Source organism: Mobula hypostoma, chromosome 5 (genome assembly GCF_963921235.1).
Source record: "Mobula hypostoma chromosome 5, sMobHyp1.1, whole genome shotgun sequence".
Classification (NCBI taxonomy): Eukaryota; Metazoa; Chordata; class Chondrichthyes; order Myliobatiformes; family Myliobatidae; genus Mobula; species Mobula hypostoma.
In genome coordinates, this window is record NC_086101.1 from 158,654,388 (window position 1) to 158,667,979 (window position 13,592).

The following is a 13,592-nucleotide window of genomic DNA, read 5'->3' on the forward strand; positions in this document are numbered from 1 at the left end:
CTGAAGACACACACTCAACGATTCAGGAACAACTTCTTCCCCTCTAGCATCCGTATTATAAATGGACTTTGAACTCCTGAACAGGACATCACTAATTTTTAATGTTTATTTTTGCACTACTTATTTAATGTGACTATTTAATATATATGCACTTACTGTAATTCATGTTTTTCTATTATAATGTATTACATTGTACTGCTGCCACAAAGATAACAAATTTCATGACATATGCTGGTGATACTAAACCTGATTCTGATTCATTTTCTGCTCAAGTCTCAGGACTGCAAATGATACCACTGTGTCTGTTGTAAGCAGCTTAATATTTTGTATTCCTAAGAGCTTCCAGCTGGAATGCATATCATTGGTACAGAGGATCTGAGAAAAAAATTGGAACCTACGAAACCCACACAGGTTTTAAACTAAATACCTCATAGAACCTTTGTAAATAACTTAGAGTCACTTGTGTCATAAATCATTGACTTGGCTTGTAAAGTGAATTTCTTAACCTTGTTTAACCTGACTGGATATGGTAGTTTCTCTTAAAATGCTAGCCTTAGATTGAAAATCTGCACCAAGATAAAACTAAAATTCAGAACACTCAGAAATGCAGCACTTTCAAATGAATTCACTAACATTTATGCAAATATCTTTCCACCACATTTGACTTTCTACAAAAGCCCTACCCAGTCTGCATTTTTGCCCAGACTGGAGTTCACATTCTTTTGACTTTTTTTACACCTTTGTCAATAAATGGATTTTTTTGTTTGTTTTTTTGCAGATGCTAAGACACGGGTCAAAGTAGAAAATCCTGTTGTAGAAATGGATGGAGATGAAATGACCAGAGTGATTTGGAGTTTCATTAAAGAAAAGGTAACAGATGCTGGATTAAACCAAGTGTCCTTTGTAATCAGGGTCATTTTCTTTTATAATTGGCTTCAATTTATTCTTCAATGATCATTTAATATTTTTTCATCTAAATTGTGAATGATAATAGAAAATATATTGGACTTCTAAAATAAAAAAGGTTCTGCCCTTTTTCAATATCAGATCATTTCTTTCTTGTAGGAAGCAGCAGCATTGTCACAGATTAGCCCATACAATCAATTGTTGTCCAGTTAATTTTACATTGTGTAATTATCCTACATAGGCCAAAGATTATGAATATTTTGTTGATTTGATTTGAGAATCACTTTTGGAAAAAAATTAGAAGTTAATAGTGTTTTTTTAACTTCTAGATGAGGGGTCCCCAAACTTCTTTGCACTGCGGACCGGTTTAATATTGACAATATTCTTGCGGTCCGGCCGACCCGGTGGGGGCGGGGGTGGGGGGGAGGGTTAATCTCACAACCAGAATATAGGTGATAGGTCAACTATAAGTCATTTATCAGTGGCTAATACACTCAATTTTGTTTCTAAAAGGGTTTATCTAACGAATTTAATATTAACCACACAGTGCATATTTTCCTCACATGAATATAGTGATAAGTCAATTATAAGTCATAAGGGGGTTCCTTCCGTCCAGTCTATTCCATAACTTAGTTTTCATTGCATTCATTGCTGAAAACTCCGCTTTGCAGAGATATGATGTTGGAAATGAAAGCTACGTTTTCAGTGCTTTCATGGCTATCTCAGGATATTCAGCCTTGACTTTGATCCAGAATGCCAGCAGAGATGTTATGTCAAACATACTTTTCAGCCCACCGTCAAGCTCGAGGAGAGTTGATCTTCTTCCCGCGCAGACATGGATGATTCACCGGGGACATTCACAGATGGGTCACGGATCCATTCCTTTGCACGTCTTGGGTCATTTGCGGTTGGGAAGTAACGCTCGAATTCTGTCGACAGCGAAGACAGGTGATCGCACACCAGCTGTGAGCCTCAGTCTCTCCCAAATTCCCTGCTAATGTTGGGAACGTGTCAAATATGCCCCTGTCCACTCGCAGTCCCCACAGTTCCAGTTTGGCTGTGAAAGCAGACACTTTATCCGCCAACTTGAAGACAGTTGTTATTCTCCCCTGAAGTGACAAATTGAGTTCATTGAGCAGGTTGAAGATGTCACACAGATAAGCGAGTTTTGCTATCCACTCCTCGTCACTGAAGTGTGCTGTCAGGGGTGTGACTTTTTTCTTGAAAGAAATCTCTGTAGCTGCTCTCTTATCTCAAAAACCCTGGCCAGGGCTCTCTCCCTTGATAGTCACCTGACTTCAGTGTGTAAGAGAAGGCGTTTGTGCTCTGCATTCATTTCCTCGCAAAGCTGCTCAAACAGACGTGAGTTATGGGCTTTTGCTCTGATGTGATTCATAACTTCAACAAAGTCACTCAATACAATGTTAAGATCAGGTGACATTTTTCAGCTAGCCAGCATTTCCCTGTGTGTGACACAGTGTGTAGACTGGCATTCAGGAGCAACCTCTTTGACTCGGGTAGTGAAACCAGACTCGTTAAGCTGTTCCAACAGCTGTGCTTCGATGTCCTCCGCTATGTCATCGATTCTCCTTGAAACTATGGTAGCTGAAAGAGAAACCTGTGCCATCTTGTTAGCTGCAGCTTCTCCTAACTGTTCATGGCACATGTCCTTGGCAGCAGGCAGAATCAATTCTTCAGCAACAGTGAAAGGCTCCTTAGCCTTAGCAATACGGCTAGCCACTACGTACGACGCTCTCAGAGCAGCAGCGTTTGTGGAAGTGGTGGCTCTCAGCACTTGCTTCTGTCCCGCTTGCTCACGTTTTTTTCTGCTCAAAAAACTCAACGGGTTTGTCTTTCAGTGCTGGTTGCTTGTACTCAAGGTGCCGAAGCAGTTTTAAGGGCTTCATTGCCTCATTAGACAGCTTGTCTCCACATATCACACACAGGGGGCTTGGAGTGTGCAAGTCACCGATCGCAATAAAGCCGTATTTTATGTACGACTCGTCGTATTTTTTGTTGAAGGAAGCTTTCTTTTTTTTTGCAGTATCGGCCTCAGCTGTCTCTGTGTGATCATCGTTAGGCCTTTTATGTCCCATACCACCTCTTCTAAAGAAACTCTCAAGCAACGTTTGTTTTTTACTCATCGAGTAGTTGTAGGTTAACGACCGACTGATGACCTCGTGTGCGTTCAAGTTCAGTAGTGGGCGTGACAGGGAATGAGGAAAGGTGCAGCTGACTCGTATCGTTTCCTTGCGGCCCGGTAGCACATGCTTTGCAGCCCGGTACCGGTCCGCGGCCTGGTGGTTGGGGACCACTGTTCTAGACCATACAGGTATTTTGAATAATTTCATAATGCCTATCATGATGTAAGAGTTTACCAATGACCTGAAGCCTCTACTTTGTTAAACATTTCATTATTTCAAACATCCACGTTAAATTCTCATTTGCTTTGTTTTGCAAGCCATTATGCATGTCGTCATTCTCGAGTTTTCTTCTTGGAATCAGTTTCCATCTTAGCTGGTGCCTTGAAAGTTGATCAAATTTTCAAATGCTAACCTAGAGTCAAGTCATTGATGTAGGGTAGGAGAATGGTGTTTAGGAGTTTCAGAACCGGCGTCTGGTGCACTCTGTACCACCTCCATTTTACATTCTAATCTGATACTGTTTCTGCAATGTGTTCATTGCTTCCTAACCTCCAATTAATTTCCTATTTGTTCCTATCCTGAACTTTGAATCCCCATCACCTTGAACTTGTAGTTTTTCATATAGCATTTCAATAAATTAGTTTTTAGCTGTAGAGCAACCACGTTCCCTGCAGACGATACAGTCTTTAACAAAGACAGTAAAGTCAACAAGGTTGTTCCCTTCTGTACCCTAAGTAAAATGTTTTAAATGCACAGTAGATCAAGCAGCAAATGTGAATGAAAAGACTGATTTATGTTTCTGATGCCTATATCAATGAAGTTGATGATTAGGTCTAGAAAATGTGTGGTACTAATTTATGTTTACAGACTGACCAGTACATTTTCAGTTTGTTTTGCCGCCTTTTGAATCCTCATTAGCTGTTTTTTTTTCTTCCTTGATTATTACATCATCAAAGTGATAAAGTCTTCACACAGGAACACGAGAAATGGAGCAGAAATAGGCTGCCTGGCCTGCCATTCAGTATGGTCACAAATAGTCTCTCCCAAGCCTCAACTCCTCCTCTGCCAGTTTCTCACAGACCTCTATTCCAAAATCTTTCAAAATACCTTCAATTCTTCTAATGATATGGCATCTAAAATCCTCTGGGGTAGAGAATTTCAGATAAACACTCTTCTTTGCTAAAACAAATCTCTAAATACCTTAACTTTAAATTATCGGCTCTTTATAACTATATCACTTTGTTTGAGATGCTCCCTTAATGAAAGCATCTCAACATCTGCACACCAAATCCCTTCATACACTTAGCACCTACTTTATTCGGTACAGGAGTGGAACCTGGTGTGGTCTTCTGCTGTTGTAGCCCATTCACTTCAAGGTTGGACATGTTATGCATTCAGAGTTGCTCTGAACACCACTGTTGTAATGCATGATTATTTGAGTTACTTTCACCTTCCTGTCAGCTTGAACCAGTCTGACCATTCTCCTCTGACCTCTTTCATTAACAGGATGTTTTTGCCCACAGAACTGTTGTTCACTGGATGTTTTTTTTTGTTTTTCACACCATCCTCTCTAAGCTCTAGAGACTGTTGTGTGTGAAAATCCCAGGTTATCAGCAGTATCTGAAGATACTCAAACCACCCTATCTGGCACCAACAATTATTCCATGGTCAAGCCATTTAGATCACATTTCTGAACAGAAATGTGAACAACAACTGAACCTCTTGAACATGTCTGTGTGTTTTTATGCATTGTGTTGCTGCCACATGATTGGCTGATTATATATTTGCATTGATATGCAGGCATACCTAATAAAGTGGTCACTTTCTGAATGTTTCTTTTAAACTCCAAGGAATAACTACCCAAACTGTGTAGTCTTTCTTGATAGGACAACCTTCTCATCTCAGGAATTAGCCTGGTGAAGCTCCCTCCTACTGTCCCCAGTGCTACTGTTTACTTTTTTCGTGTGAGGGCTGAAGCTGTGTCCAGCGCTAAAGGTGTAGGCTCACCAATACCCTGCACAATTCCAACAATATCCCATACTTATAAACTCCAAACCCTCTGTAATAAACACCAATATGTTGTTTGCCCTCTTCACTTCACTACTTGTTGGAGCTGCCTGTTAACTTTATGTAAATTAAGTGTATGGAAATGTACTTTACTTGCAGTAACAAATTAGCATTTTTGTCTGTAACAAAATGTAACCTGCATTTTACCGGAGTGCTTTGCTAATAGTGTTCATTCAACATTATGCTGACGGATCTTGAATATACCTGTATGACAAACAGTTGGTGTGTTGAATGCCAAGTGTACTAATTAAGCAGACAAACAGAATGCATCCTGTCCTTGAACTGGCGCAGGCAGATTATAGTTGGGTATAAAAGAGTGATTATGCTGTCTGTTTTCGAAGTTATCACTGGCTCTTGTGTGGTGATGGTCTTCCCTTGCAGCAAGTAAAATAAATGTGCTTATGATTGATCCACTGAGTTAACTGATATTTTTTTATAAGACGTAGTGAAAAGGTGCTCCGCAGAATTTGGAGCACCAAAGATCGCATGGTTAGGAGCAGGAGCAGACCAAGGGGGGAATCTGGAGAGCAGCTGTTCCTGGGGTAACTCTGGTGGAGGAGTGATCACCAAAAAAAGTAAGTTTGGTTTTTGCTTTGTGTGGCCTCTCCAGGCGAGTAGAAATACTGGGTTCTGCCCTGCTCCCATTCTGTTCACTGCGATCTGTGCTGCTGTCCATTGAGTGGATTACTTTCTCTCTCTGTGATTCCACTGCATTCAGCATGACCAGAAACCATGATGGGTATCAATGATTAGATTTGACCGTAAGAATGTCAGTGACACCTGTGGTGTCGGGGACGTACCAAACCTGTTTGGTAAGAGTGTTGGGACACCTAAGGTCTAGCTGGTTAAAAGAATAAGTAAGAGTGGGATTTATGGAAACTGAGCTATAAGTTTGATCCCTACCAGAGAAAGAGTGAACAAAAGAAAGAGAATATACAGTAAGTAGGGTGAGGAAAAGAGTCTAGAAGTTGGTAATAATGGGACAAGAGGAGTCCTTCCCTATCCCAAATAAAGGGATGCCAGCATGGTATATGTTTAATAATTATGAGAAGGGATCGGTGGAAGAATTATGGACGGGGAACTAATGAGTGCATATTGATGTTGGACGGCAGAATTATAGGCCATGGTAGAAGACTGCCTGACCTGGACAGTGGTTTGGAAAAACTTATTCAGAAACTTAAAACTATTGTTTTGTGTCATAAATCTAGTATTAAGGGAGAAAGTTATCTCGTGCTTTCCCGACATATATGACGAATAAACTCTTCTCGGCTTCCAGCTGGATATAGGTACAAACTCTGCCATCTTCATCAGGGATGATGCCTAGGCATGTCTAGTCTGGTGGAACTTATACTCCTGTCGTTCTTCCCCCCTGATTGATTAGTCCTCATCCAATCAGGTTTCTGCTTTCCTATCTTGTTTACAATCGAATTCCAGTTCTTACTTAGAGCAAGACCTTTGGCTTTGTTAAAATCCTTTTCCTCTAGTTTATTTCAATGACTTCCTTTACCAGGCAGTCCTAAAAGCCATTGGTGTGGCACAGTAGTTTTGTGTCAAGTTAATCCTATGGCCATTGCAAATGCAATGTTCTCCTACCACCAATTTCTCCAGGCAACCAAATGGATACCCTCCCGTGCTCCTTGATATGGATTTCCACTGTGCATCCCACCTGGCCAATATACACTGCTCTGCATTTGCAGGGAATCTTGTAAATGCTAGTCAACCTGAGTCCCAGTTCATCTTTGACCTGCATAAGCTGTGATTTGAGTTTCCTTATAGGTTTGCAGACGGTATTAATCTGGTATGTCTCCAGGATCCCTGGCAATTCTTCCAGAAACTGTGGAAATATAGGAAAGACAGGCATAGGTTTCCTGGTTTTTCCATTGTCCCTTTTCAGGGCCCGATTGATTTCCTTCACCTCATAGCTATTCCGTAGGAATGTTGTACATAATCGTCTTATTTCCTCAGGAAGACTCTCTGGGTCCGAAATAGTTTCTGCAAGGTTAATCAAAGTAGAAAAAAATGCTCTACATTGGGAGGCATGACGGTGGCTGTTATTGTTGAGGTATAAGTCTGTTTGAGTGGGTTTCCAATGGACACCGTATCCGAGGCTACCATCCAGTTTCCGTCATATTAGAATGTCCAGGAATGAGAGGCATCCAAACATGAGAAGGCAACCATTCCATCGTAAATTGAATGTTTGGATTTATACTCTTTTATGGTCGTGGAACTGTTGGAGTGCATGGAGTCCATGAGGCCACACTATGAAGGTGTCATCAACGTATCTGAAGAAACATCTGGGGTATAAGGGCAATGAACTCCGAGCCCTCTCCTCAAAGTCCTCCTAGCAGAAATTAGCAATAGCAATAACTACAGAAGATAGAACAGAAAATGGAACAGTATTCAGGACTGCTGAAAGAGCCGGCTATGGGACCTACAATTACTGTTACTACAAATGGTCCAAATTGCATTCTGTCCTTCCCAAACAGAGGACAGCCTGTTAATGTCCTGAAATCAGACCCGGTGGAGATTAGTATAGGAGATCAGGATTCATATCATACCTTTCTGCTTTCTCCAGATGTGCCTGTAGACTTGTGTGGAAGAGATTTATTGTGTGAAACGTGACCTCCTATTACCTGCACTCCTGAGGGACTTGATGTGTGCACACCAGAGAGCCATCGTGGGTTACGTGACTTCAGTAGTAGTCAACCTATTTTGTATAAGTGGCAGTTACTCACTTATCAATGAGTTTGGAACATTTTTAGGGGAGTGCCTTGAAAGCCTCCTGAGATTCTCTAGATTCTGTTTAGATCTACAACTTGGTTAAGTGGCATTGTTATCTTTACTGTATGCCTTATTATAACCCGGCTGGAAATGAGCATTTTATGCATCAGAAATTGGACCCCTATATTGGTGAGGAACTTCTGAAATATGAGTGGGTTATTCTGGAACTGCGGTGGCAGTGCGACTTCCCCACAAGGTTCAGTGGACGGTACAAGATCAGGAGAACAGGGAACTCCACCTGACTCTAGCAGTTTCCAGAGGTAAGGTAGTAAAGGTCTTTGGACCAATGATTAAGCGTCTGCGAGGACTGCCGTGACATAAGGTCCTGGTGATGACTGGATGCTGTCTGTGGTGATTGGAAGAAGGTAAGGGCTATCTTTTACTGCTCCCTAGTACATTAGGAGCTTGAACAGGAAGTTGTACGAGGGTTGTTGTTCAGTGCTGATGCGGGACCTTTACTCTCCATGGTCCCACCACAGCTTTGGGCCCTCCAGCCAAATGATGCAGGTAAGAAGCTGACAGCTGAGCCGCATGAACTGACCATCAACCCAAATGCTTCACAGCCCCGCAGGGCACAATACCCTCTTTCCCCAGAGGCTGAAGAGGGGATTAATAGATCGCATAATTCAAACATGGTATGCCCCTGGTTTATCGCAAGCTGTAAATCAAGCTGGTGAACATTGCATGATATGTAGTGTACAAAATACAGGGAGACTAGTGAAAGTGCAAGGAAGCAACACACACACACAGTGCTGGAGGAACTCAGCAGGCCACGCCAGGTAGCATACAGTCGATGTTTTGGGTGGAGACCCTTCATCAGGACTGTTTGTGAAGATGGAAGGATCTCATACATCATTCTGTGATGGACCATTAGTGCATTTACGATAGATTTTATTGAATTATCTTCATGTGAAGGATATAAATGTGTATTGGTCATTATTGATACTTTTTCACGATGGGTTGAAGCATTTCCTTGTAGAAAGATTGATGCAGTTACAGTAGCTAAATGTCTATTGAAGGAAATCATATCGAGATTTGGGATCCCTTAGAAACTCCAGCAACAATGGTACCCACTTGCATGGAAAGCTAATGTAAGGCCTTTCAATTTGATCAACATTTCCATCATAGCTACCATCCTCAGTCGGCAGTCTTAGCAGAAAGGATGAATGGAACAATTGAAAACAAGCTTAGTAAAATGTGTGACAGAGTGAAAGTTAATGTGCGAGTAAAGTCTTACTAATCAAAAGAAGTGCTAAACATGCGATAAACGACAAAAACAGCACGATAGAGGTGAGCGAAAGTACACCTAGTTCAATGACTATGCATTGTATGAAAGTTCAAAGAGAACTAAAAACAAAATGGAAAAGCGCCACCAAGACTTCAAGTTGTGCACCCCTGCGAGTGATGCCACTGCTGTGAAACAGCTCCTTCTGAAGCCCTGTCCAAGGAATTACATCAAACAGTCTCCCTGTACAGCGCCAACATCGGAATTCAGGAGAATTACAGGACTCTGGGAACAGCGACACCATCTGAACTAGGAATTACAGAATAGATGTGACATGGACTCTACAGTGGCCCCTAGTGACTCATGTCAGAATGACAATGATGAAACAAAAAGACTAACAGCTATGTCAGATGAAACTACTGCTAATTAATGTATTGAAAAGCCAGTGGCAGATCAACTATTGCTCATCTGCACAACAAACAAAAAGTGCTCAGACACCTTGTGACTCTTAATGAAGAACAACTGCAAACGTTTTAATCTTTAAAGGTGACCTTGTGTACTACACGTGCATTAAGAACCCCTGATACTAGTGGAAAATTCACCCTGTATGTCAACAAAAAACACATGCTAACAGTCTTAATACATGAACATGGAGACCAACAGCATCCTGTTGGTTATTAGTCTGATTCTGTACACCGATGGCTCCTCAGTGACTGAGAGAGGAATTCTGATGGTTGCTTCTGGAACCGAAGGGCATTGATCAGGTAACATGTCACTGCAATTGGGAGGATAAGGGCCCCTATCTGGGGAGCAGGAAAGGTCCTGTATGGAAATGTCCTCCCCATCCACTGGATGGCATTAGTTGGGTATGTGTTAGCAGGCCTGCTGGACATATCCCTTGTGTATGAGTGGAATCTTCTCCCAATGTAGAAACCTTGCTGAGTGGAGGGAGCTGTAGCCCTGGAAGGGCTGCTGTTACTTTACCTTCGTAGTGTCCCACATGCGACACTTGACATCACTACCTCACAGAGTGAAAGTTAATGTGCGAGTAAGGTCTTAGTAATCAAAAGAAATGCTAAACATGCAATAAACGACAAAAACGACCTTTGGTTTGGTGGCACCAGAGATGCATAATAGAGACGAAGGGATTCTGGGTGATTGCCATTCTGGGGTATGGGACTGCAAGATTGTCTTGGGAACTGATTAATATGGCACCAGCTGTGGAGAAAATAGTGAATGAAACCATGTATGCCTTTGATCAAACCCAACAAGCATTAACCAAGTTGACAGCAGAACTAATGGCCATTCATACTGTGCCATTACAGAACCATAAGACCGTGAGATATAGGAGCAAAATTAGGCCATTCATCCCATCGAGTCTGCTCCGCCTCTGCCATAAATATACGTAAAGACTTGGCCTTCACATCTGCCTGTGTCAAAGAGTTCCACAGGTTCACCAATCTGGCTAAAGAAATTCTTCCTCATCTCCGTTCTAACTGCATAGCCCTCTATTCTGAGGCTATTCTATTTAATAGGGAAAAAACTTGAAAGAGTGGATATAGAGAGGATGCTTGCTATGGTGGGAGATTCTTAGACCAGAGGACAATCTCCCACCATAGGAAACATCCTCTCTACATCCACTCTTTCAAGCCATTTCACTATTCAATAGGTTTCAATGAGGTTACTCCTCATTCTTCTGAGTTCTAGTGAATACAGGCCCAGAGCCATCAAACTTTCTTCATATGCCAACCTATTCAATTCGGAATCATTTTTGTGAATCTCCTTTGAACCCTCTCCAGTTTCAGCACATCCTTTGTAAGATAAAGGGTCCAGAGCTGTTTACAATACTCTAAGTGAGGCCTCACCAATGCTTTATAAAGTCTCAACATTACATCCTTGCTTTTATATTCTAGTCTTGTTGAAATGAATGTTATCATGGTATTTGCCTTCCATATCACAGACTCAACCTATGGGAACCTTTAGGAATCCTGCACAAGGACACCCAAGTCCTTCTGTGCCTCAGTTTTTTATATTTTCTCTCCATTTGGAAAATAGTCTACCTTTCATTTCTTCTGCCAAAGTGCATGAATGGCTTTGGATTTTATTCTATCAGGAAAAGGGGGCACTTATGTTGCTGTACTTAAATACCTGATGAATCCGAAAATATAACTAACTTGGCAAACCACATTGGAGAAGATACCAAAGAGCTTAAGAAAGTAGGGGATCCCAAAGAGCCTAAGAAGGTAGGGGATCAGTATAACAACTATTACACTCCAGGAGATGGATTGTGGCCATTCGAGATGCTGGAAGGAAAGTGGGCAGCTATTCTGCATTATGGTATAACTATTGCTTTTATAATAATGGCTGTTATTCCTTTATGATTTTTGTGTGAAATTTCAGGACAAAGGAAAGGATATTAAGGAAAGGAATGGGTACTGCTTGGACTGGACAGATGAAAAGGGAATTTGGGTAGGGCTTTGAAACTGCATTATTACTTTATATTGCTTTATATACATAGATGTGCATATTTCAATTACTATATTTGATGAAAAGTCTGTAACAAAATGGAACCTGTATTATACCAGAGTGCTTTGCCAATAGTGCTTGTACAACATTATGCTGATGGACCTTGAGTATATTGCTAACTGCAGAAAGACAAGCAGATGCGTTACTGGACAAATGTCAAGTACATTAATTGAGCAGACTAACAGAATTCATCCTGTCACTGAACTGGTGTGGGTAGATAACACTTGTGTATAAAAGAGTGATTGTGCTGGGTTTTTTTTTGAAGCTATCACCAGCTCTTGTGCAGTGATGGTCTTCCCTTGCAGCAAGTAAGATAAATGTGCTTTTGATTGATCCACTCTGACTTAATTGTTGTTTGTTATAATTCATAGTGAAAAGGTGCTTGACAAGCATTTACATCTAACTTGTATTGGAGTAAAAACAAATTCATGTGTCTATTTATCATAGTGGAATGTTCCCATTAGCATGCATGTAATAGACATTCTTTTCTCTAAGTCATTCTAATAAAGTTGTCCGGCTACTGAGTTTGCTGTGTTACATGCTCAAGGAGATCGGTTTTTTTTGAGAGAATGCTGTAATGGTCTTTTGGAGGTCACCTGATGTGATTTTCCCGCCAATGTGAGGTCACGTGATGACATGTGCCCCGTGACTATATAAGGGTCGACTCAGGTGACGCAGTAGGGTTTTTGAGTTTTGTAGATTTCCAAGTAGAACGTGTTGTGCTTCCGTTTCTGTTGCGTGTTTGTTTTTGTGACGCAGTTTCATTTTTAAAACGGAAGGTGCATTCTCTTACAAGATTTGTATTATTGAACTGGAAATTTGTGGCTGGAAGTGCCAATTTACTCAATTCTGACAGGTTTGAAGGGAGAGTGAAGAATTCATCGAAGTGAAGGATCGAGAGAAGTCGGCATCAGTTGGCAGTTTAATAAAGGATCGACCTTATTGAGTCTTCGTTGAAGAGAACCTGCATTGAGATAACTCTTGTAAAATCGCAATGAGTTCATGCAAAAAGGCTCTCTCTCTAAAAGGAATTTAAGGTCAGTCGATTTAAACTGTTTATTTTCGGCATCGGGAATTCTGTGGACAGAACCGGCAATAAAGGTGCGTCGGTGAAGAAATCGTTCTCCAGAGAAGTCTCTCCCAATTGGATGTGTGAAACTGTTGGACTTTTGAAGTTATCGCATTAAGAACTGTATCTGACTGTATCGCTTTAAGAACTGTTTCCGCATTTAACGCTTTAAGAACCAGAGCCGAGTGAAGTTGATGACCAGCTGCATACCTGTTTAACCTCCAGTTAAAGTTTTCCTTTGTTTTTTTTCTCCTTATCGTTTATATGTGTTTAATAAACGTTTGGTTGTTTTTATAAAACCAGTCTTGATTAATATTCACTGTTGCCGGTTACGTAATAGCTGAACTGCAGTTGAATGCTGTAGAAAAGGGAAATAATTTCTGATGTTATAAATGATGCATGGCGACCTCAAATTGATTACCTTGGTGAAAATTTTGATTTTTCAACCCAAGATTTGAAGTTCAGGTTTAATAGACCAGAAATCTAAGTTTGCCTCACAGTCAGCAAATTTAAATTTGTACGCCAGACTGTATCACAACTCCAAAGTATTACCTTTCAGTTATAGATTCCAAAACAATGTGTGTGGAGAAGCTGGACTATTTTTCTGCACTTATTATTCATTGCCTTTTATATTCTTATCTCTGTTGTTACCTCATTGTGTACAAATATTTAGTTTTGTCTCTTTTTTATATAATCCTGTTGATATATTTTCCATTAACGTTTGTAAAGAAAACTAAAGGAAGACATTATTTGTTTAAATTATTGCTGAAAAGATATTTCAACAATTAGCTATTTTGCAGGCAAGGCAAGTATGAAGAGCAGTTGCTTTGAATTGATTATTATACCAGTGGCTAAAGAGCAAGACTCCAGAGAT

The 13,592-nt window shown here is 40.8% G+C and overlaps 1 protein-coding gene across 2 annotated transcripts in view; it reads left to right on the forward strand.

Annotated features, from left to right (window-relative positions):
* Positions 1-13,592, forward strand: part of LOC134347094 (isocitrate dehydrogenase [NADP], mitochondrial-like) — a 70,937-nt gene that overhangs the window by 13,219 nt on the left and 44,126 nt on the right. For both annotated transcript variants that reach the window (XM_063049217.1, XM_063049218.1), the window contains exon 2: positions 779-870. In XM_063049217.1, the coding sequence (XP_062905287.1) occupies positions 779-870 (92 nt within the window). The remainder of the gene's footprint in view (positions 1-778; positions 871-13,592) is intronic.